At 43.0% G+C, this 24,424-nt stretch overlaps 1 protein-coding gene across 1 annotated transcript in view; it reads left to right on the forward strand.

The window, feature by feature from the left end:
• RAB6B (RAB6B, member RAS oncogene family) overlaps positions 1–24,424 on the forward strand; it is a 105,586-nt gene that overhangs the window by 18,717 nt on the left and 62,445 nt on the right. Inside the window, exon 2 of the mRNA XM_077488657.1 lies at positions 24,353–24,411. Within this exon, the coding sequence (XP_077344783.1) occupies positions 24,353–24,411 (59 nt within the window). The remainder of the gene's footprint in view (positions 1–24,352; positions 24,412–24,424) is intronic.

Genomic DNA, 24,424 nt, shown 5'->3' on the forward strand with positions numbered 1-24,424 from the left:
ATTTTTAGATGTTGTTAAATGGTGTTTTGCATAAAAATTTTTTTTAAATAAGTCTTTCCTTCTTTTTAAAAATTTTTTTTTTATAACTCCTACTTGTCCGCAAAATAGTTCCAAACTTCAATATGATATGGACTGGTTTTTGGTTAGCTATAGATTACTGGTGTTAAAGTGGACCATGAACCTAATCATAAATAACTATGTGGTAGCCCCTTCCGCCATCTAAAATAGGAAGGTGTACATATATAAAAAAGCAAAAACAAAAAAGAATAGAAAAAACAAAAAAAATAAAAAAATAAACAGATACATAAGTTACTCCCCAGCATGACAGCACAAGCACCTAGGCCCCTGATGCCCAACCTGCATCCCTTCAGCACTTAGGCCCCTTTTAGATGGGCATTCCATAGGCATTCAGGTCTGTTTTTCAGTTGGACCTGATTGGATGGTTTATTCATCCCTATGGAAAGGCAGGGGTACACTGACTTGTGTCCATTTGCACCAGTACATGGACAGCATAGTCCGCTTACTCCTGGCCACCCATATAGCAGAGTGGACTGTGCCCGTGCCCACTCTGTAGAAACTAAGTGTCCTTCGCAAGGGATCTGGGAGCTGATGCCCTGCTGATCACAATAGAATCCATGAAGATGGTACTCAAGTCAATAAGGAAAAATATTTTTTTAGATTGGCTGCTAGTAGGTAGGTTTGGTGCTGTACACAGCACATGGGCTTCCATGGCATGAAAAGTGTGCATGAGGCTCTACACTGACCATACATGCCTCATTTTATCAAGTATTCGATTTGATTGTTGTAATCATTCGGGTATTTAAAATTTTTTTTTTTTTTGATGCAATGTATTCTTAAGTTTCATTCACACCTGTTAATGAGCCTGACACCAATTACATGTAAGAACTCTGGTGGGGGCATTCCACAACTAGCTGCGGGAGGCAACCCCTCATACATTGATCACCTACAAGTGATTTACCCTGGGCTGTCTGAGTCCAGGGCCCATCACTCGCAGGTGATTGCTGCATGAGCGATTACATGCAAGCGGGAGTGATTAGCTGCGGGAGCTTGCAGCCTCCCTTTGCTTTCAATGAGGCTGCCTCCTGTAGCTAATCACCAGGATCGCCCCCTGCTGGGGTTCTTGCATGTAAACAATGTTGGGCTCATTTGCAGTGGTGAATGTGGCATAAATGTCAAAATTGTATCAGAAAAAGTAGACAAAAAATGAAAGCCTTTGCTTTAGGCTGGGTTCACCCTAGTGCGATGTCTGAGCGTTGCAAATTCAGCCATACAAACTGTATGGCTGAAAGCGCAATGCATTTGCACCAAAATGGTGCAAGACCCTTTTTTTGGTCTGCACTGGAATCGGGTCGCATGGTTGTTCACATCTTTGCAATCCAATTCCTGCCCCATTTCACAGTTCACACTGCGATCTGCAAACCGATTTGGGGGTATCATTACCTTTACATTGAAACCCGCAGCGGTTTGCAGATGTCAGTGTAAACCGCCTGCGATTCAGGTGCGATGCGTGAACCCGCACTGGAACCACAGGGTTTCACCACATTGCACCAGTGTGAACCGGGTCTTATAATCAGACAATTATAGTATACACTGCACAGTCAGAATGAGAATGATCTGAGTTTTCAATTTAATCAATTTCACCTTCAATTGGATACTGCTAAATGGCTCATAATCAATGAATATTATATGGTAGCAGAAAATTGATTGATAATTGCTGGATTTGATCAGAATATTGAACCATTGTTTCATTAAACAATCTGATTGTTATGTGTATTGAGAACATTCTGGGAAAATTTTAGCATTCTTGCTGCAGACAGGAAGAAGCATTTTCCTGCGGCCACCAGTGTTTCTTCCACTCAGTGTAAAGTTTTTTCTTTCCTAAGGCTGGCCATACACTATACAAGTGTAGCACCCTGGAGTTTAGGCAGGGAGCTCCTCACAAATTTACTTGCCAGGAATTATTATCCTGGTTGATTGTTAGAGATCTATTGATTTCTCCCTAAGCTTGGCCTCGTTGCACTTTTCTCTTCTACCACTAGGTGGCCGAGTGCTTGGTGGTACTATATATGAGAAGGGCAACGCAAGGTCAGGTTATGGGTATATAGAGTATCTCAACCAAGGGGCAAGGGTTTTCTTGAATCCCTTGGCTTGCTGGGAGAGCCAATATATTCGGGTGGAGTCAGGTGATCCATGTTCTGTGCCACCTGGACAGCTGTCTGTGTGGACGTGTGTTGTATTGCCCGGGCTGCTAGGCCAGAGATGGGGCCTATCCTGGGCACACCTGACTGCTGGGCTGTCTGAGGGCCTATCCAGAAGCAAGAGTGCAGTGCAGGATTAGGACTGCAGCTTTCAGTCCAACCAAAAGGGACGGTTCTACCGGCCGGAGAACCTGTCATGGTCGGAGGTAGAGGGGAAGCTGCCTCCACTAATGGACTATCCGCCTGATTACCAGGGAACACAGTGAGTAACTGAAGCAAGTACCGGTGCAGCATTCTCATCAACCTGGGATAGGGAAGAATCCGGAAACCTCAGTGGGTATCAAGCCAGTGGAGGTGACGCTTGCAGAACAGCCTTGTGTTTCAAGCCAGGGGCCGAGCAGGCCAGTGGGGGTGAAGCTGGAGAGGTATCTAGAGTGCCAAGCTAGGGATCCAGCAGAGAAGCGGGGGTGACACTTGAGAAAGATACCACCTTGAGGATTGGAGGAGCTCAAGGGATTCAGTGGCAGTGAATCAGCGGGTCTAGTGAGAGACCAGGAGCTCAGTGGGCTGAAAAACTACAAGGAGTGATTGTAGTGGGATAGAAAGGAACTATTCAGCTTTGAGTTAGGAACAGTTAAAGACTGTTGCTATAGGAGACAGCATTCCTACACATGCAGATGTGGTGTCTTGCTGGATGCCTTTCCCTGCATGGCTGTCCTCCTATTGAAGTCTCGGAGTCTGACAATTAATCTTGCAACTACCTAAGGGTGTCCTGGCCCTAACCCTCTTGCATTCTTTTGCATTCAAGAAGTGTCTGGCGCCCAATAACTTCAACTACTCTGCACCCACCACCCTCACAACCCACTACATACAGAAGTATGTCAGCTATCCCTGGCCCTGGAGGTTCTCATTAGATCAATGGAGGCCTGGGACCTTGCTACACAAGTTTATTGTACAACTTCCTTTAGATTTACCAAAACCATATAATATGAGGCCAAACCTAAACACTTTCAATTTTTATGCAATCAGGCAGGCCCTTGCACTGCCGCTACGTAGTAGACGGTGAACAAGAAAATTGTATAATGGATAGCCAGCTTTAGGATCGGAATCACAGTTTTTCCCTAAATATTTGTACTGTTTAATTCTTAGCTCTTTGTGAGATTTTTATGGATTCCAGTTTTTCTTGAATAATAAATTTGGTTTTAATTGAAACTGCTGATGTAGTTACAAACGAAAAAAATAAATAAACAGTTCAGTGTTTTAGAAGTTTGCAAGATAAGAAGCAGCAGGGTGGTTAATCTGTGTCAGATTGAGATTGATTTTTTTTTTCTCTGGCAGCGGCAGGAAGGCTGAGCTTAGTGATTGTGATGAATTTTCACACTGGCAGGTCACAGGGTGCAAGGTAGCAGCAAGGGAGGCTGGGTTGTGTGAGTGTGATGGATGTTTACACTGGCAGGGCAGAGGGTGAGTGACCTGGGTGAGATGTATACACACATACTGCACAGGTAACGTGATTCACATAATTGTGTTATCTCTAGACTAGGGTGATGCCTGAACAATGATTGTCCTGACTCTCTGGTGTGGATGAAGGATGGAGGCACGTGCATTTTATATTTTGGCCTCATTCACATGGCCAAATTGGCTGTGACGTGGCAAGTAACTTACAGAAAGCTGCCTTGAAGCTGTTATCTGAAGTTAGGTACAGAGGATTGCCCCAGGATGCCATGCGGCTCCATCCATAAATAATCATCTGTCCCTAACCACATATAATGGCTCTTTGTGTGATTACATTCTCGGTGACTTCAACGTCCCTGTTAACGCTAATGCCGTGTACACACGACCAGACTTTACGTCGGAATGTACTCTGACAGACTTTTCCATGGACTTTTAGACGGAGGTCCGACGGAGTTCCGCTGAAACGGACTTGCCTACACACGATCACACCAAAGTCCGATCGTTTAACGTGATGACATAGGATGGGACTAGAAAAAGGAAGTTCAATAGCCAGTAGCCAATAGCTGCCTTTGCGTCGTTGTTGGTCCGTTGGACCTGCATACAGACAAGCGGTTTTCTCGATAGGAACTGGTTCTGGCGGAAAGATTTGAAACATGTCCTATTTCTAAAGTCTACGATTTTTCGACAGAAAGGGTCCGATGAAGTCCACACATGATCGAATTGTCTGACGGATTCGTTCCGTCTGAACATTGCTGTCGAAAAGTCCGGTCGTGTGTACACGTCATATCACTACTATTACGTCTAAACTTCTCAGTCTAACCTCATCTCTTGACCTGAAGCAATGGATACAGGCTCCTACTCACTCCAACGGCAACTCCCCTGACTTTGTCTTCTCCTATTTGTGCACTCCGTGCAACCTCTCCAACAATCCTCTGCCACCCTCTGATCACCACCTTATTAGTTTTGTTCTCTCCCTGTCTTCCTCCTCCTCTCTCTTCAACCACCTAACAGTTACCCCTAGAAACCTTCACCGCCTCAACCCTTCTCTTCTCTATTCTGCTACTTAGGGTTCTTAGGACATATGCAGTCCTGTCGACCAACCACTGCAGTGGGGGACCTATGCTGGGGATTGGGGACTAGCTCAGTGTATATACAGGTCTTTGGGAGGGTTTGATTAAAATGGCGGGGGTGGTGTACAGTGCCCCCCAGCACCCACTACTAGATCAGGCCCTTAGTTGCAGTCGCTGTCAGACTGTCATTGCTTTGTACAGGCTCACCTGGACTCGTGGCCCATTTTTCTGCAAGTTATTTAGCACACCATGGCTGGTTTGGCTGTGTGAGTAAGGCCTTACACTTTACTTAGAATGCATGCACTTAATGATCTATCTGACAATAGCTCAGCTTTATTAGTGTAGTAGCTTTTTAATAATGTACAGAAACATACAGCAAGACCACAACTCTCAGCAGTCACAGTAATGAAAGATGCCACGTGGTTGGTCTATATGCTCAGTACTGCTCTTTGTAATATGATATACTGTATAAAATATATAAATACCTAAGATGTAGTAGTATGTGCAGTACAGTTCATAGTGAGAGCCTAGTTCCTGTAACATAGCAGATAAATTACAAAAGGTGTTTCGATATTTTAGGGAGTTTATCTTGAAAGAACTTGTCCGGCATTATTGCATTTTCTTCCTAGGGATATTTACTTTGTGGATAATGGTTTGTTCTTCTGCAGGGTCTCTAGGGAGAATCTACAGAGAGGTTGAAAAGTCCCTTCTGTCTTTGTTGCTATGTTACGCTACATCAGTGCGGAGTGTCTGACAGACCCTTTCAGTCAGTTTCAGGTTGCACAATTTAGATTGTAGCAATATGCGGTTTCTCTGTTGATGAGGCGTTTTATCCTGAGATGTAAGGGTCCTGAACCCCTATTTACTACTAGTGATAAGGAATTCAGTTCATAAAAAATGGCAAATAGCTTTTGGTTCATTATACCTGGCTATCTACATGCAGATCTGTTAAATCTGCAGAAATGTACAATTCATGAGTCACGATTGGCTGGATTCACAGTTGCATGATGTCCAAAGACTTAATAGACAAACTTGCAAAAATGCAGGCAAAATGTGAGTATCCGAAATTAAATAAACACACAATGCAAAGAAAGATCAACCATTCTGCATGATTAGTAGTCTAATAGAAACACAGGATATTGCTTTCAAACAGCTGTTTCTTAATTTTGGGGATTCATACCTTTTGGGGTTATAGGAACCAAATGATGAGGATATAGAACTGGATTTCTAATTTCGAACATAGGGGTTCTCTGCATTACTGAACCTATAATAAAAGTGGAGGAGTTGACCTTATGTGTAAGATGGCAATCAAGTGTTGGTAATCTGGATTCCATTTTGTTTAATGCACAAAAACAACAGCAAAATTCCCACTGGTTGTAGCTAACTTCTATATTTGTGATTTTACTGATTTTTGTCATAAATAAATATGAAAACATCTTTATGATTTAATTCAGATGTTCTGTTCCTAGTTATCCATATGTAAAGTAAAACCAAGCTATTAACATATTTTGAAGTCATATTGGTACCTAATAGGCCTGGTGATTGTGATAGACAGTTTGGTAAAGGGGGTATGGGAATATACTAGGTAATCTGTTGGGGTCAGTAATCAAAAGAGAGTTAGAACCACTATTTTAGAACGAGGAGCAATGAAAATCAAATAAAACCTAGGATGTGGTAGTTTACGAAGGTCTGAGGTATTCGGTCCTAAAAGGCTGGGTGTGGTCTCTGATGCAACTCAGGGTAGTGGGAGACCACTTTATAGTGTAGTAAATTGCCTCAAAAAAAGGAAAAGAAAAAATAGGAAACTCACTTATATTTATTGAGGCTGCGGGCATCCTAGAAAGTGGAAACACTCAAGTTTACAAGTACGTAGGTGAAGAAAAACCTGTCTTTATGCAGGATGAGAGTGGTCGCGCCAATCGGCAGAGGTCCCCATTGTCATATGTCTAAGGCTAGGTTAGAGTCATCTGGTTTCATGAAAAATACATTTCTTTATTTCACCAATGAAAATCAAATACTATTTTGGAACCTTTTCTATACATAGCACAATGGAGCCTTCTTAGGAACCGTAGTTGTTTACATGTCTCAGTCCATCACATATCCCATAAAATAGGAAGCTTATTTCACATTTTAGGACAGTGGATGAGGCCATAAAAATCATTCCTTTAAGCCCCGATGGCATAATGCACATCCAGAACTGCTGGTATATAGTGCAAATATAGCTTAATATTATAGATCCGTTTATTCCAAACTGCACACAGCTGTTTCAGGCTTTTTGTCCAGTGTATGGAAACCATTGCTTACGATAAGTAAGGTCTTGGGACCCAATGAGCAATTATACCTACTAGGGTTATTGTCGGATGAGTGTTGTATAGGGTATATGTCTGACTACTACAGGCATGGGACTCCATAAAAGATACAGTGGTGATAAAAAGTTTGCATACCCTTGGAGAATGGATAACAGGGTATGTACTATTTTTAAAGAAAACATGACTGAGCAGACAAAACACATTTATTATATTTCTTCCATTTTAGGTCATAACATAATTGCACAATCATGAAACAAAACATGGAAACAAGCAAACAAATGAAATCACCCCTGTTCTAAAGTCTGCATACCCTTAGTCCCCCAGTTGCCCCCTTTAGCATCAATGACCGCATGCAATCTTTTGTAATAGTTGTCTATGAGGCCCCAAAATCTTCCAGGTTGTATAGCTGCCATTTTGTCTTGGCAAAATGCCTCCAGTTCATGAAAAATCTTTGGTCATATTGCATGAATTGCACATTTGAGATCTCCCCAAAGTGGTTCAATGATATTAAGGAGAGTAAACTGTGATGGCCACTACAGAACTTTCACCTTTTTCTGCTGTAACCACTGGAGAGTCAGCTTGGCCTTATGCTTAGGGCCATTGTCTTGCTGGAATGTCCAAAAGCAACCCATGCACAACTTTAGTGTAGAAGAATGCAAAAGTATTTTACATGCTGCATTCATTACATACATGCTGCATTCATCTTGCCATCAATTTTCATAAGATTCCCCATGCCTTTAGAGCTCACACCCCCCCATAACATCAGTGAGCCACCACCCTGCTTCACATTATTCTTATCACTATAGATCTTGTTGACCCCTATTCAAACATAGCGCTTATGGCTATGACCATTAAAGTGGTTCTAAATCCTTATGGTTTTTCACCTTAATACATTTGATGCATTAAGGTTAAAAACCTTCAGTGCTGCTGCTCCACCTTTTTCTTACCTGAGCTCCATCGGAAGCAGGAATGTGCATGAGAGCAGCATGAGTGATTGGCTCCCACTACTGTCAATCTAATGCCGTGAAAAGGGAGTGGAGGGCGGGCCGAGTCTCTCTGTCTCTGTCAATGGACAATTTTTAAAAGCTGTCTATACTTCTGAGCAGATTGATGCCTTGGCTTTCTCCCTGGGTCTAGCCTTGGCTTCCACGTATATTGCTAGGAATCTATAGGTTTGAATTCAGAGGCTGGATGGCTTATTTTCCTCCGACGTTCCTGTTGAGGTCAGGGAATCTTTCCCCCTGGTCGCCAAATCTGTAGCATTTCTGAGTCCTGGGAGGGGGACCTTGCTTCTAAAAATAATTTGTGCAGAATTCCTTTTTAGGGTAAGCTATTGTTCAGTTCTACCCCATGGGAAGTCCTGGCCCATTTCTGAGAGAAAAGTAAGTTTTTCCTTCCCAGAGGAAAAATCCTCAGAGTAAGAGCCCTCTTTTGTGGTTTCCAAAACAAATCCAATTTTAAATCAGATGTTCAACCAACCTAGAAAAAGTGGTCGTTCAATAAAGATAAATCAAAAAGGGGGCACCGTTTGCTCCTTAAGCCCCTAACAAAAGGTTGCAGTGATGGCAGACTAGGGGTGGGAGGAAGGTTGACCCGGTTTGCCAAACAATGAGCAGTGGTGACCCAAAATCCCTTTATCCTCCACATTATATAGATATGTGATTCTCACAGAGAACGGACCATGCCATTGGCAGTTCAGGGCCCTACCAATTGGTCTCAGCAGCCCCGAGAATTGTCACGAAAATCATAGCCAAGATCATGACCTATTTTTAAATGCCAAGATCTCAATCTATCTTGGCCATTTCTTGATCTCCGCAGCTGTTGCTGCAGACTTTTCAAGAGGTAGGTTGAAAGATTAATCTAGAAAAATCGTGTCTAGTTCCTTCCCAGAGTCTTTCCTTTTTGGGGTTGCCTGATAGACACAGTTAGCCAAAGGATCTTTCTTCCAGTACAAAAAGATTTTTAAAATCATTCTCTCTGGGGAATTTCAGGATGCTCCCACAAGCCTTTCTTCGCCAACTTATGCACTTATTAGGTTTAATGACCGCAGCAATCCTGGGGGTATCGTGGGCTCAATTACATTCCAGGCCCCTTCAATCCTTTCTTTTCAGTTATGGTGAATACAGGAAGAGCTCCTTGAATCAGATCATTCAACTTCCAGGCAGAGACTCTCTTGGCCTGTCCTGGTGGGAGCTTCCAGGCCATCTGCAGAGAGGGAAACCTTAGTCAGTGTTCCCTAGTAAAAGTTACCATCAACACCAGTCTGTGTGGTTGGGAAGCTCACATGGAGGACTGAAAGGCTCAGAGAGCCTGACAGCCAGAGAATGCAGCCCAGTCATCCAATTTCAGAGAGCTCCTTGGAGTAGGAAGGACATTCTTAGCTCGGGAGCCTAGGATCCAAGCAGGTGACTTATTGGTCTTTTCACACAATGCCACAGCCATAGCATACCTTAAAAACCATGGGGCACCTGCTCGAACATTCTTTTACCCCTAAGACAGCAGCCTCTAGGCTGGGCAGAAGACAGTATTGCTTAGATCAGGGTGGTTCAGATCAGTGACACTGCAAATGTTCTAGCAGACTATCTGAATCGAGTATCGGCAGCAGCAATTGGGAGCTGAACATAGAAATATTCCAAGAGATCACTCTAAGATGGGGTGTACCTGTAGTGGATCTTTTTGCACCCAGTCTAAGCAGGAAGCTTCCAGCCCTTTTTTCACTCTAGAAAGAGAGACGGAAGCTTTAGGGACAGATGCGCTGATTTTCCCATGGAAGTTCAGTCTTGCATATGCCTTCCCGCAGTTTGCACTGTTGCCTCTGGTAGTCCAGAGGCTTGTTCAAGCAGAAGTAATACTGATAGCTCCATGGAGGCCCAGGAGGAGTTGGTTCTCAACACTGAGAACACTTTCAGCAGCTCTCCCCTGGCCACTGCCAGATTTAAAGAACCCTCTCTGACAAGGGCCAGTATTCTACCCAAACCCTCAGATTTACTGTTTGATGGCTTGAAAGCTGAGTGGCGCATTTTACAAAGAAAAAAGTTTATTAGTACTAGTCAGCCATAAGTTTGTCGAAAGAGAAACTTACGGTAGATTTGGAAGACTTTTGTTTCCTGTTTTTTTTACAGGAAGGAGTAGGAAAGGGCCTTTTTTTGTTAGTACCTTTAAGATTCAGGTTGCCACCTTTTCACTTTTCTTGGATGGCAGGCTAGCTGAGGAGCTTTTGATGAAAAACTTTCTCTTAGCAAGACCTAGACGTAACCCCAGATTAATTAGGCAGATTATGCCCTTGGACCTGTCTTTGGTTTTGAACACTCTTACCAGAGCTCTCTTTGAACCCTTGAATAAGGCTTCCTTAGGATTGGTAACTATGTGGACTACCTTCCTTTAGCCATTTCTTTGGGAGAAGGATTTCTGACTTGAAATCCCTCTCTTGTAAAGACCCTTTCTTGAGAATTTGGAGGATAGGGTGGTTATTAAACCCAATCCTTTGTACTTACCTAAAGTCTCTTACAATTTCCACTGGTTAAAATAAGTAGTTCTTCCTAGCCTTTGTACCTCCCCCAGGAAGAAAGCCAAGAGGCCCATGGTAACTCCGTAGGAGCTACAGAGATCCACGGCTCAGGTGGGAGAATCTGTCCACAGGACAATTATGAGTCGTACACTCCATAAATCTGGCCTTTATGGAAGAGTGGCAAGAAGAAAGCCATTGGTGAAAGAAAGCCATAAGAAGTCCCATTTGCAGTTTGTGAGAAGGCATGTGGGTGACACAGCAAACATGTAGAAGAAGGTGCTCTGGTCATTTGATACCAAAATTGAACTTTTTGGCCTAAAAGCAAAACGCTATGTGTGGAGGAAAACTAACACTGCACATCACCCTGAACAGACCTAAATCCAATTGAGAATCTGTGGCAAGACTTGAGAATTGCAAATGGTCAAAAATGTCACTCTCTAGATTTGCACAGCTGGTAGAGACATCCCCAAAACGACTGGCAGCTGTAATTGCAGCAAAAGGTGGTTCTACAAAGTATTGACTCAGGGGGGCTTAAAACAAGTGTGCACGCCACACTTTTCAGATATTTACTTGTAACAAACGTTGAAAAACATTTTTCAGTTTCCTGCCACTTCACAATTATGTGTTTATTTTTTGTGTTTATCACAAAATCACAAAAATCCCAATAAAATACATTTATGTTTTTGGTTTAATAAATATAAAAAAATTAGAGGCTTGCCATGTAATCAATATGTACCTGAAAAGGTGATAATTGTGCTTCAACTCCCGAGAGAACTATTATAGAAAATATCCCAAACAGAGGAGGACAGAAAAAGATGGGGCTTACTGAAAGGCAATGCACATAGTGAATCTCTTATCAAAAAATTATGTTTAGTCGGTATATAAAATACTGAAAAACAATACTAGACTAACCCTGGTATAGATTGCCGACTAGCCCAGTTGGGCTGGTCAATAACAACCATAGAAAAGGGGGACAAGACAACATATAAAAAATAACAACAGTGTCCACCCACCAGTGTCGAATGTCCAATAATTGCTGAGTGTAATGCCGTGTAAACACGACCAGACTTTTCGATGGACTGAAGTCCGTTGGACTTTTTCGACAGAGTTTCGACTGACTTTCATCGAATCGGACTTGTCTATACACAATCACACCAAAGTCCAACGGATTCGACCATGATGATGTACGACCGGACTAGAAGAAGGAAGTTCATAGCCAGTAGCCAATAGCTGCCCTAGCGTCGGTTTTCGTCTGTTGGACTAGCATACAGAAGAACGTATTTTTCGACCGGACTCCAGTCTGTCGGAAAGATTTGAGACATGTTCTAAATCTAAAGTCTGTCTGATTTTTTGACAGCTAAGGTCAGATGAAGCCCACACACGGTCGAATTGTCCGTCGGATTAGTTCCGTCTGACCTTTGCTGTCGAAAAGTCCGGCCGTGTGTACACAGCATTACAGGTAGGCTAACATCAATTACCCCAGGGGCTCGAGCCAGCAAAGGGAAAGGAAAGGCAAAGAAGGGGATTAGTAAATCAATGTGTGTCCTGAATAGACTCAATATAGTGATAATCCCATATAATGTCCATCTACAGCAGTAAGCAGACTGGGGCAGCCAATAGAGTATAAGCAGCAGCAGAGTCCATTGGTACATGTGAGTCACTGTACATGGATGTAGCTATAGATTGCAAAGAATCCGGGATATCCTGCTATACGTGTGTCCCCAGTAGAAAAATAATAGTTGGTCAGCAGTGAGCACAGATAGCTATCATTCTGACATTATTCAAAATTGAAAGTGACCACAGTACATTACCACTCCCAGTGGCAGGTGAATGCCATCTGATACTTCAGAAGTGGTGCGTTACTTTTTATGTGCTCAGCTCCCACGGGATCCTCATGCCATCACGGAGGTAACACTTAGGGGAGCGCTGTGTTGTGGGACAAGCAGGGCTGCTGTGTGTAGAGGCTTATCACCAGAAAATCAGGCAGAGTCCTTGGACATGCACGTCAGGTTCCTTCCTTCTTATTGCCATGACCATACGGTCATAATCATTCCCTCAGTGTGCGGGCTCACAAGCACCTATGGGGGATTTTGCCATAGTGTATCATCCGAGCGGAACGGACGTCAAATGCGTTTCACATTTGGGGGGTGTGTAGCTTCATCTGGACGTTTTTGAATGTTTTTGGTTGTAACATGACAAAATGTGGAAAATGTCAAGGGGTGTGAATACTTTTTCAAGGCATTGTACATCTACATCAGCTGATTTTTTACTCCCACCCCATATATGCCTATTGACTCATTACTATGATGGGCTGTTGCACTGACCAGTAGTAATGTGTGGGAGGTGGGTAGGGAGAGGAAAACTCCATCATTACCAGGGCAAGCTGCATTAGGTCTATAAAGGCACCTATGGATGCCTTCAGTTAAGACCTGTTAAGATTTTTGTTTTTTAAAGCAGTTTGGTCAACTTCTATCAGTAAAAAAAAAAATATAAAGAAGTCTAGACATGGACACTGGGGAAAACGAAAGAAAAAAAAATAATTACCTTTTTTTCAAGATGTTGATGGATGTCAGTTGCGCCCTATAGTAGCCAGAAAGGTGGCTGTATTCTGGGATCTTAGAGGGAAATAGAGCGAGGTGAAGAATAATAATTAGAATGGTAACCGCTGTGTGAAGTAATCACAGTCTGCCACTGTGTAGATTAGCCTCAGGCTAATGTATGCAGGAAATTGAATTTTGATTGACGGGAATAAATAAGGAAAAACTCTGGATGCAAAGGAGAAAACATTGAGACCTTTATGGCAGATCTTTATTTTTTGACTTATCTGTATATACTGATTTTTTTTGTTTGAAATAAGTGATAAGAGATTCTACCTCTCCTATAATGGGTCTTACACGAATACATCACTGCTACGAATCTGATAAAATCATAACATTCCCAACACTAAACAAATTTCACAATATATCTAACAGTGAAACATTCAGATATTTACAAATTAAAAACTTTTTGTCCCAAAATGCCCCCACAACTCCAAACTATACTACCTTTGAACGAGCTTGTATATCAGATCCACACAGACAAGGACTTATCTCAGACCTATATGCCCAGCTGTTTTCACATACAACCTCCTCTCCCCCGTCTTAAACTTCTAAAGGGAGGCTGATTTAAGTCTTTCTCCAGACACATTGGATTGGGCACAATTCTGGCAAAATACAAAATCTGCCACACCAAACATAGTAGCCCTTGAAACAAATTATAAAGTTTTTACCAGGTGGTACCTAGTGCCAAGCACGAATACCAAATTACTTTCCAAATACCCCCCTCAATGTTTTCGAGGCTGTTGTGACCCAGGTACACATCTACACATTTGGTGGACTTGTCCCATAGCCCAGACCTTTTGGTCAAAATATTTAATATTCTCTCTACAATGTTTGATACTACTTTACAACTTGATCCATCGGTGGCTCTCCTAAATAATAAACCACGAAACATAACACAACGCCAATTTAAACTCCTACTCTATGTCACAACGGAAGCAAAACAATCTATAGCTAAAGCCTGGAATTCAAACAAGCTCTGTGAAGTATCGGTAAAACAACGTGTAACACAAGCTATGATCCATGCCAAAATGGAGGCAATCATACTTGATAAACTTGTTAAATTTGAAACACTATGGCTTCCATGGATAACACACATTCTACCGCCAGATTTTGACTTCTCACTTCTTTTACCCTGATGAGGCTCACCACCTTTACTGACACTAATGTTATATGATCCCTTGTATATTTGAACAATCGATTCCCTCTGGAGACCCCTCATTCCCTCCAACCTCCTTTTAGATCCCATCCCTTTTTTTCCTACTTATTAAACTTAATTTTTAGATATATATAATAGTGGGAATGTATTATTCCATTCTTATATTGAATTACTCTTTGGAAGAAAGTAAATGATCGGTTTAGAAACAATCTACCCAAAGGTATGTTGGGGGTGTTTTGGTGGGACGTCCATTCAAAAGCCAGGCCACATAGCTGGACCTTCGCCCTGGTTGGGTGGGTGTCTCTCTGGGACATCCCAATAGAGACCGATTTATCCAACATAGTTATATCTCTATGTCTAATTCTTTAATATATGACATATTATTATTAATTTTCCTTTATGCAAATTATACCAGGTTTATTAATTGTTATGATTATAATCTTCACATATATTTACTGATAAAAGATTCCCATATTACTCTCTATATGGTAACTGTACTATTGTTATTCCAGATTAATAACTGAGAAGTTCCTTTATTCAAGTTTGATAGCCCTATACAATGTTAAAACTTGTATTGTATTCATTCTCAATAAATTATTTTAAAAAGGAAATTTCTTTGGTTTTAATTTACATATACGTCACCCTTCCAGAGCTCCTTGCTGCAAAGACCAGTTATAGGTGGGGGCAGTATCCACTTGTTTGTAGGTGAAAATTATAGCTTGAAATGCTAGTATATTGACCTCAAGATCTATGAAGGATAATACAGCATTACCATATTAGGTCAATGATATGACAAACATTCCTGTCTCTTTGTTACATTCATTGGGCTGACAGGGATGGGATCATGTGACAGCTTCCCATGGGTTCCAGCAAATAAGGTTCGAATCTGAACCCAGCTCATCCCCAGTCTGCACACTAAGTACTGTTATCATTGGTTCTGGAGACAGAAGTTTAAATTTCACATCCTAGCCTTTAAAGAAAACTTGTTCCCTAGCACAGCCTTATCTTATTCTTGGTGTGACTAATTACTGTCTGTGCTGGCCCAAGATGTCTGTCCCTCCCTTCACCCCCTACATAACCTTTTGTGTGGCTGCTGGGGGAGACACAAGGGGGATAATATAGAGTATTGCTTCACAGCTGGTCATGCAAGCGTGAGATGCGCTGTGAATGGCCGGACAATCTTCTGGGACCTGTGACATGTCCCAGAAGTGTGCAGGGAGGGAGGGGGAGAGGTGATCTTCCTTCCAGTGCCCGGAGCCCCAGGAGGAAGTGGGAGTTGGATGCCTCTAAAAAAGAGGGTATCCGCTCTCCCCCCTCCCCCCCCAAGAAAATGGCATACCACATGTGGCATGTCAGGGGGTCACCTGCACTTAAAGCAGAAGTTCCATTTTTGGGTGGAACTTCGTTTTAATTATGTGGAGTAGCTACCACTTTTGCAGTTTTCATAAATAAGCTCCATAGCTGGAGTTCAAGACACTAGGTGATGCTGCTAACCGCCGGTCACCAGCATCAGCTCCCCCACAGTGCAGTGGTGTGCACACACCTGCTACCCTGCTTAAAGGAGCCGATGTACAGCTACGACGATTCGCGGTTGGACGGCAAATGGTTAAAAAAAAAAAAATAATTAGGCTGAAAAGGACTGTTGTTTTAGAGGCAAGAAAGGACAAGTGTGGAATTTTGTCAGGAAAAAAAGGGAGAGAAATACAAAAAAAACTAGTATATTTACTAATTTCATCACAAAAACAGCACTCACAACCCAAAACTTTTATTATAAACGGAAACACCTATGCTTTGGAGTTAGACCTTTTGAAGTACAGGACAGCAATTGAGATACATTTTGCTAAACGCCATTCAGGTTTTAAGTATGAAATAATTGTTAAAGGTAACATTTTGTTGCTCATACCAACCAGTCAGCAGGTTATAAAAATAAACTACAGTAGAACTATGGTCAAACTATAAAATCACATGTAGCTACCTTCTAGTTAGGCAGCTAGGCAAATTTTGTTTTTGGTTCTTGCTGTAACTAGAGGAGCAGAAATTGTTTGGTTTTGTCTGCTCAGAGCTTCACAGGCTGGGAGTTTGATTGCTTTGTTCTGCCTCTAGAAGAAGTTTCAAGAGCTTTAGGTCAGAGAATTCAAACGACCAGCCTGAATATTGAGCATGGCCTAGCCAATCCCTGGGGGTGTGTGCCCAGAAGGTAGCTGAGATACTGTTAAATGGTCTGGAGCTCTGAGGAGATTGTATTTTTCCCTCCTGAGGGAATGGATCAGTGAGCTGAAATGAAAGGGGTGGGGGGAGGGATGCTTGCCCCTGGTGCCCTTTGGACTGAATGATGGATTTCATCACAAGTGGCTGCACCGAAGTCAGAAGAAGACCCCCGGAGCTGCCTAACAAACTACTTTAAAAACCTGTGTAGTGTATTTTTTTATTGACAATTTTCCCCCCCAATTGAATTGGTAGGGGTACAATGTACCCCATACTTATACACATAGGGTGGTGGGCCGGGATCTGGGGGCCCCCTTATTAAAGGGTGCTCCCGGATTCTGATAAGCCCCCTGCCCGCAGACCCCAACAGCCAGGGTTGTCGGGAAGAGGCCCTTGTCCTCATCAACATGGGGACAAGGTGCTTTTGGGTGGAGGGGCCGCTTGCTCGTCCCAACTCCCTTTACTGACTGGCCGGGCTGCGTGCTCTGATAAGGGTCTGGTATGGACTTTGGGGGGGCCACACCGTTTTTTCAGCGTAGGGGTTCCCCTTAAAATCCATACCAGGAGACGGGGCTCGCAAGGTGTCAATCTCGCCGATGAAAGCTGCGAGATTGACTTTCCTTTCTAGTCCCGTCATACCTGGAGTCCGTTCAATTTGAAAGTCCATCGGGAAGTCCGTCAGACCTAGTCTGCCAGAAAGTCTGTTCGTGTGTACGCAAGTCAGCTCGTTAGGAAAGTCCGTCGGACCTTCCCTGAAAGTCCGTCGGGAAGACCGTCGGACCTAGTCCATTGAAAAGTCCGGTCGTGTGTACACGGCATAACAGCGGTGTGGAAAAATGCAAACATGCTTTCTCCAGCACATTGGATGGCACTTCATTTCACCACTCTGCTCTGCAAGTTATATGAATGAACTGTCACTATGTGAGACTTCAAAAAAACAAAAACAAAGAAAACAGTCATGCACTAAGGCACATTGCACTGCCCCTTGCTGGACCTCAGAGCAACACTATGAGTTTTCAGTGCTGTATGACCAAATCCACTAACGATCTTGGCATTTCATAAATTATATCTATAACCAAGAACCAATTTTTATTTTCATTTTAACAAATAAGAGGAAATGAGAAATGCCACCATAGATATTTGTCACCAGAAAAAGATTTCCTTATTGAAAAATTTCCCCTCTGTTGCTGTTCTGGTGATTCCTCAGAATGTTGGCTTTTTCCTCACTTTCTGTCCTAGCGATAATTGTTACTGACAGCAATTATGAGCTGACAGAGGGACTCTGAAGGACTATGTGGCCACCTTAAACTGTAGAGTAGCAATGAGAATGTATTCAATTCAAGAAGTGCCTTATGGTTTCATTAGAATAAACAATGGAAATTTCCCCTTCTATTGCTGTTACAGTATAGTGTCAACTCAACATATTGATTTTGCCTACATTTCTCTTCCAAAGACAATGGGACAACTACGGAGAGTGAATCTCCATAACGTAGACACTGATAACAATTAAAACATTATAGGGATTCTAATGCCGCGTACACACGAGCGGAATGTCCAACAGAAAAAGTCAGACGGAAGCTTTTCATCGTATATTCCAATCGTGTGTATGCCTCATCAGACTTTTTTTTTTTTTTTTACGAAAATTCTGACGGACCAAGAAATGGAACATGTTCTAAATATTTCCGAAGGAACCAATTCCTATCGGAAAGAACACTTGTCTGTATGCTGTTCCGACGGACCAAAAACAAGGCATGCTCTGAAGCAAGTACAAGACGGAAGCTATTGGCTATTGAACTTCCTTCTTCTAGTCCCATTATACGTGTTGTACGTCACCGTGTTCTTGACGGTCGGACTTTGGTGTGATTGTATAGACGCAAGACAGTTTCAGCGGAATTCCATCAGAAAAACCTTAAGAGTTTATTCCGACGAGAAAATCGGTCGTGTGTTCAGGGCATTACCCTTTACTATCCAATGCAAAGCGTAAAATATTTGGCCTGTGTTACGGTGATCCTTGTAAAGATCTAGAAAGTAAGGATCAGTATAAATGAATTGCTTGTTACAACAGTAAGTAAATTCTGACATGAAAAGCTAATTTGACCTTTCTTGCAATGTTTCATGTTACACAGCCCTCCACCTATCAGGTGCTTGTCCATAGTGCTGACCTTGGGGCTACTACAAGATCAATGTTTGGGAGTATTGATCCCCAGCCCCCCCCCCCTCATTTACAGAATCCAGGGGTTCTTCTCTCTGCCCTCTCCTGTAAATTTGGCTTGCCTCCACCCACACAGTCTCATCATTTATTCACCAAGAGTTGTGAAAGAAAAAAGCTAAACTGCCTCAGCTTCCACTGCAGTAGAGGGACTGTAGTTCTTAATGAAGCAATGGCAAAAACATCTGTTGCACCACACATTAGGTATCACCATGCACACCGGAGTGAGAGCATTAATTCCAGGATTATCATTCACTGTTAACACTAAATTGCTGAGCTGTAAAGGTTCAAAAGCCACCTATGAGCAATATTGGGCACCTACATCGGCTTGACATTTTTAGTATTTATGTGACACAACCACTTTTAAACAAATATTTTATATATTACCAAAAGTGGGTAATATATTGTGTTTGTGTGCACTAAAATGAATTTGAGTGTATTTTTTTTTACTGAAAATATGGATTTGATTAATTTGGATTTCTCCTTTCTTTTTTATATTACATGTTTTGAGAGATGCCTCTCCTGAATAAACAGAAAGAAGGAGCTACAGTTCAACATCAATATTAAAAGCAGTGGCAGCTGGTGTTTTTTTTTTCCCCACGGACAGCACCCCCACCCCAGGTCGTTCAGTCAGTAGGCGGGGCTCCACACTTACCCTATCTCACAGGCAGCTCTGCGGGCAGCGGGTAGCGTCAACTTCTCTCCTTGCTGTTCTCTCCGCCTGCTTCCTCACTGACCCTGCGTCTCCTTCCTCCTCCTCCTGGCGGCCAATCCGATCGGACCTCTTTTTGGCCAATTGGGCTATGGATCTCATGACCCACTTCCTGATTGGCTGGGAGGAGAATCAGTGTTACAATAGCGAATATTCATTCGCCATTGTCACACAATTGGGTGGGCTTCGGGAGCAATGCTCTCCTTTTTTGAAGTCTATTAGAGCCTCCGGCTCTAATAGACTTCAGAAGTAGTAGTAGACATCCCAGCATGCCAACTAGTATTCCCTCTGCATAAAGTTTTGGAGTGTTGAACGTGTATGACTATTACAACAATTTCTTGATTGTTCATACATGTAATATAAAAGGTTTCAATTTAATAAAGAATGATATATTTTGATATACGTACCCCGTTAATGCATGTTTCAAGGTGCTCTCTCTACATTAGAGTCTGATTATCTAAAATTAGGTCCTTTATAGAGGATAGTTGAGATGACGGCCTATGGACCATTATTTTTCTCCAGGCTAAAAAGAAGAGCTGTGTGGATCCAATGGATTGTACCTTTTTGAGTTTGTGGGGGAGGGGACCAGTAGCCAAACAGGCATATCTATGGGTCCTCATGTGATATGAAGAACCACATTAGGAAACGTAAATTTCCTAGAACTGCTTTGGTGGCAGTCCTACAAGACAAGCGTTAAGTTGGTGCCCTCTAATTTGCTGAAGTTGGGCTTTAATGGGTATGGATAAGTTTCATTGGACTTGCTCATTATGACATTGAAATTAGGTGACAAAGCACTACTGTCACATTTGGGTATGACACATTACATTCCTAGCATGTCACATCACATTGAAATCACGATTCAGCATATTTTTACTGTCAATTGAATCTTGGCAGCCTGATATGGCAAGAGTATGTAGCCAAACCCCGTAGAGTTTGCTGAATGTAGTGGTTCACCTGTCACCCTGCCCAGCCGGACATCCATCTTTCAGTCACTCAGAGACATAGAACAGTCCATAAGCTTTGTTTTTGTTTTTTTATTGAGGGGATTGAACTTGGATGGGAAATAGGGAATTATGGGATACCCATAAATATTCAGTTAAATTTTCTTGGGACTTCTAAATACACTCCAGTATATACACTCCAGTCTTTTCTCCAGGACAAACTCTTGCCTAAGACCTTATACTTCACTCCTCCAGCACTTTACTTGTTGTATAACGTTACTCCTCCAGCATTTCACTTGCTGCAGACTGTTACTCCTTCAGCAGTTCACTTGCTGCAGACTGTAATGCCTCCAGACTAGCTAGCACCACATGGTTAGGCCTGACACTAATTCAGCCAGGTCTCAATGAACTGCCTTTTGCGGGCAGGGACCTCGTGCCCCTGTCAACATCTCAAGGAAGAAGAAGAAGAGAAGGTGGCGGTGGCGACAAAAGACCAGGCCACTGCTAGTTAAAGAGCTAGAAAAAGAAAGCGGAGGCCCGGCAAGAAGAACTGAAGAGGGGGACAAGACCCCCGAAGTCGGAAGAAGAGGCGGTGGTGGCGACAGAAGACCGGACCACCACTAGAAAAAGAGCTGGAAGAAGAAAGCGGAGGCCCGGCAAGAAGACTCGAAGAGAAGGACAAGACCCCCGAAGTCGGAAGAAAACCCCCGGACAACGGCGGTGACGACGAAGAAGAAAGCCGGGCTCCTCCGCTAGTAAAAGAGCTAGCAGAAGATAGCGGAGTCCGGCGAGAAGACCCCCAAGACAGAAGACCACCGGAGCTGTGCAATAAATTATTTTAAAAACATGTGTTGTGTTTTTTTCTTTACACTTTTTTTCACCAGGTGAATGGGTACCCCAATACTCATTCACATAGGGTGGGGGGCAGGTATCTGGGGGCCCCCTTATTAAAGGGGGCTCCTGGGTTCCGATAAGCCCCCCGCCCGCAGACCCCGACAACCAACGGCCAGGGTTGTCTGGAAGAGGCCCTTGTCCTCATCAACATGGGGACAAGGTGCTTTGGGGTGGGGGGGCCGCAGGGCCCCCCTTCCCCAAAGCACCCCCCATGTTGAGGGCACACAGCCTGGTATGGCTCAGGAGGGGGGGTGCTCGCTCGTCCCCACCCTCTTTCCTGACTGGCTGGGCTGCGTGCTCGGATAAGGGTCTGATATGGACTTTCGGGGGACCCCCATGCCGTTTTTTCAGCGTAGGGCTTCCCCTTTAAGTCCAAAGCAGGTGACGGGGCCAGCGATGTGTCAATCTCGCCGATGGAGGCGGCGACATTGACCTCTTTCGCTAGCCCTGTCTACCTGGAGCTGCGTTCAAAATGAATGGACTTTTCTCCGTGTGTGGGGAAAGTCCGCTCATTCGGAAAGTCCGGCGGACCTCCGCTGCAAAGTCCGGTGGTTTGTCCGCCGGACTAAGTCCGCCGGATAGTCCGATCGTGTGTACGTGGCATAAGTGTCGGTTCGCACTGAGGCAGCACAACTTGCAGCGCGACTGCCTCAGGCAACCTGGACATGACAGCTGCGGCAACTTGCAAAACGACTTCTCCATAGAAGTCAATGCAAGTCGCCCCCAAAGTCATACAGGAACAAACTCGGAGCAACTTGTGTCGCTCGGATTAGAACGGTTCCATTGTACAGAACGGAACGTGACTTGTCAGGCGGCTAAGTCGTCTGACATGTCGTCCCAGTGTGAACCGTCACTAACACAAATTCAAAGTTGACAGGAGCCAGCGATGACAAGCAGTTGAAAAAACTCAAAATTATTATTATTGAACCAATATCAGGGTTTTCCCCAGGTACTGGTTCATACATTTAAATAGGGGATGTGGTGGTGCATTCTGATTTTTGCCTCTGACGTATGTTACTAAATATGGGTGTAACATGAAACATGGTCCAAAAAGTGGAGTTAGCTGCTTAAAGCGGAAGCAGAAATTTACTCAAAAGAGGAAGTTTTGCTTGTTTGCATCCTCCCCTCCACTGTCACATTTGGCACTTTTTTGGGGGGGGAGGGTGGAGCGGGTACCTGGTTTTGACAGGTACCCGCTCCCACATCCGGGTCAGATCGCGATCTGAGGATGTTCAGCCCCCCCCCCCCCCTCCTTCAACCCTCAGTGGGACCATTCCCAAAGCGCAGCTCAGCTGTAAAGCCGGAAGGCGGCTCAACTGCTGATTTCCCTTACCTAAGATGCTGGCGCCTGCACCCAAAGCTGTTTGAAGAATTAGCAACACTGGAACCCCGGACAGGTAAGTGTTCTTAAATTAAAACTGGGCAGCTATAATGTTTGTAGCTGCTGACTTTTAATTTTTTGGGGGGAGACTGGAGCTCCTCTTTATAGTAACAGTTTGGGAAAAAGATTCCCAATAAGTGATCTTGTAGTAAACCAAGGTCAGCACTATGGACAGCACATGGGATTCATCTTATCTTTTAGAAACATTTGCAGAGAGGAACATGTCAGAAGCCTTTCCTGACTTCTCACTAGTTTAATGGATGTCATGTTGTTCCATTGGCTTCAATGCAAACCTATAACAAGAATGATGAGTGTTGTCTTTCTTGATTTGTATACTTGTTTCTGGTCAGTAAACTATAAAGACTTGAGGCTAAATGATCAGCACAAGAACCAGACAGCTAGAGTATTTAGAAGAAGGTCAGCAATGGTAACTTTCATATTTTTTTCAAGAAAAATTGACTGTAAGCTGGTATTAAATAAAAATAATATTAGGGTTTGTGGGCAATTAAAATCAGCTTAAAGATGAGTTCCAGCTTGTTTTTTTTATTTAAAACACCCCAGTGATGGTCTCAACTAATCCTATGCTTAACATCTTTTTTTTAAATAAATGTAGGTTTTCTGATTCATTTTCTTTTTACAATACTCACTCTGCTCTCCTCAGCAAGCGTGTGCCCATCTTAAGTATGGGCAACTGAAGCTCACTCGTTGCTCCTTCCAGGATACGGTGCTGTTAGCTACCCAACAGCCACCTCCCAATCTCACGCATGTACATATCGTACAAAGTGCGACGCCTATCTCCACCTTGCATCACGTCATTACCTGTTAGGAAATAGCGCAATGCTGCATATCGTACAAAGTGCGACGCCTATCTCCACCTTGCATCACGTCATTACCTGCTGAAATAACGCAAAGATACCCACTGACTCCTGGGATTGATGACGCTCAAATCCCAGGAATCAATGGGCAGGCAGAAATGAAGTACCTCGCTACGGCGAGGTACAGCAGAAGCGGAGAGTTCCACTTCAAAATAAGGTACTTCGTTTACAGGAAAAAACAAAAAAAGCATCCAAGGAGAAATTGTACAGTGATCATGAACGCAGGGGTGCAAAGTTTAAAAAGTGGGTGAAAGTAAACCCCAAACATCTGTGTTTGCTAACCCTTGAAGTGTATGTACAGTCAAGCCTTTTTTTTAGTTTTAGATAGAATAAGAAAGGATTAAAACATCTGTTAAATATTTGCTGGCTGTGGCCCATCAGAGAAATTTTATTTCACATTCTGCCCCAGAGATGCAATGGGAATTGAGAAGAAATCTCTACAAAGTGAGAGGAATTCCCCTTTTAAACAATTGTCACCAGAACGGGTGTCCCAATTGGACGATGTGCCATCACCCCTGGCTCTGGTGACACCTCAAAATTTTGGATTTTCCATCACTTTCTTTTGCGGCAACAATCCCTCTCCACTTCATCAAAACCTAAAGAAGTTTTTGCATGCACTTTAATAATTTTTACAATCAATAAAGAAATCACATGGTAATAATAAATCACACAAAAAGTAAGAAATTGTATCCAATGTTTCATGTAGACTTGGTTTGTGTATCTATATTCGTGAATCCAGATGATGTGATATATACACAATATATGCAGGGTACAGATTCATTATACCTACAATAACATTCACCTTTCTTGTTTTACAGTCGGGAAGACGTCTCTTATCACGAGATTTATGTATGACAGTTTTGACAACACATATCAGGTAAACTATACAT

The sequence above is a fragment of the Lithobates pipiens genome, unplaced genomic scaffold (genome assembly GCF_037356315.1).
Source record: "Lithobates pipiens isolate NorthernLeopardFrog02 unplaced genomic scaffold, aLitPip1_a1.2 Scaffold_18, whole genome shotgun sequence".
Taxonomy (NCBI): Eukaryota; Metazoa; Chordata; class Amphibia; order Anura; family Ranidae; genus Lithobates; species Lithobates pipiens.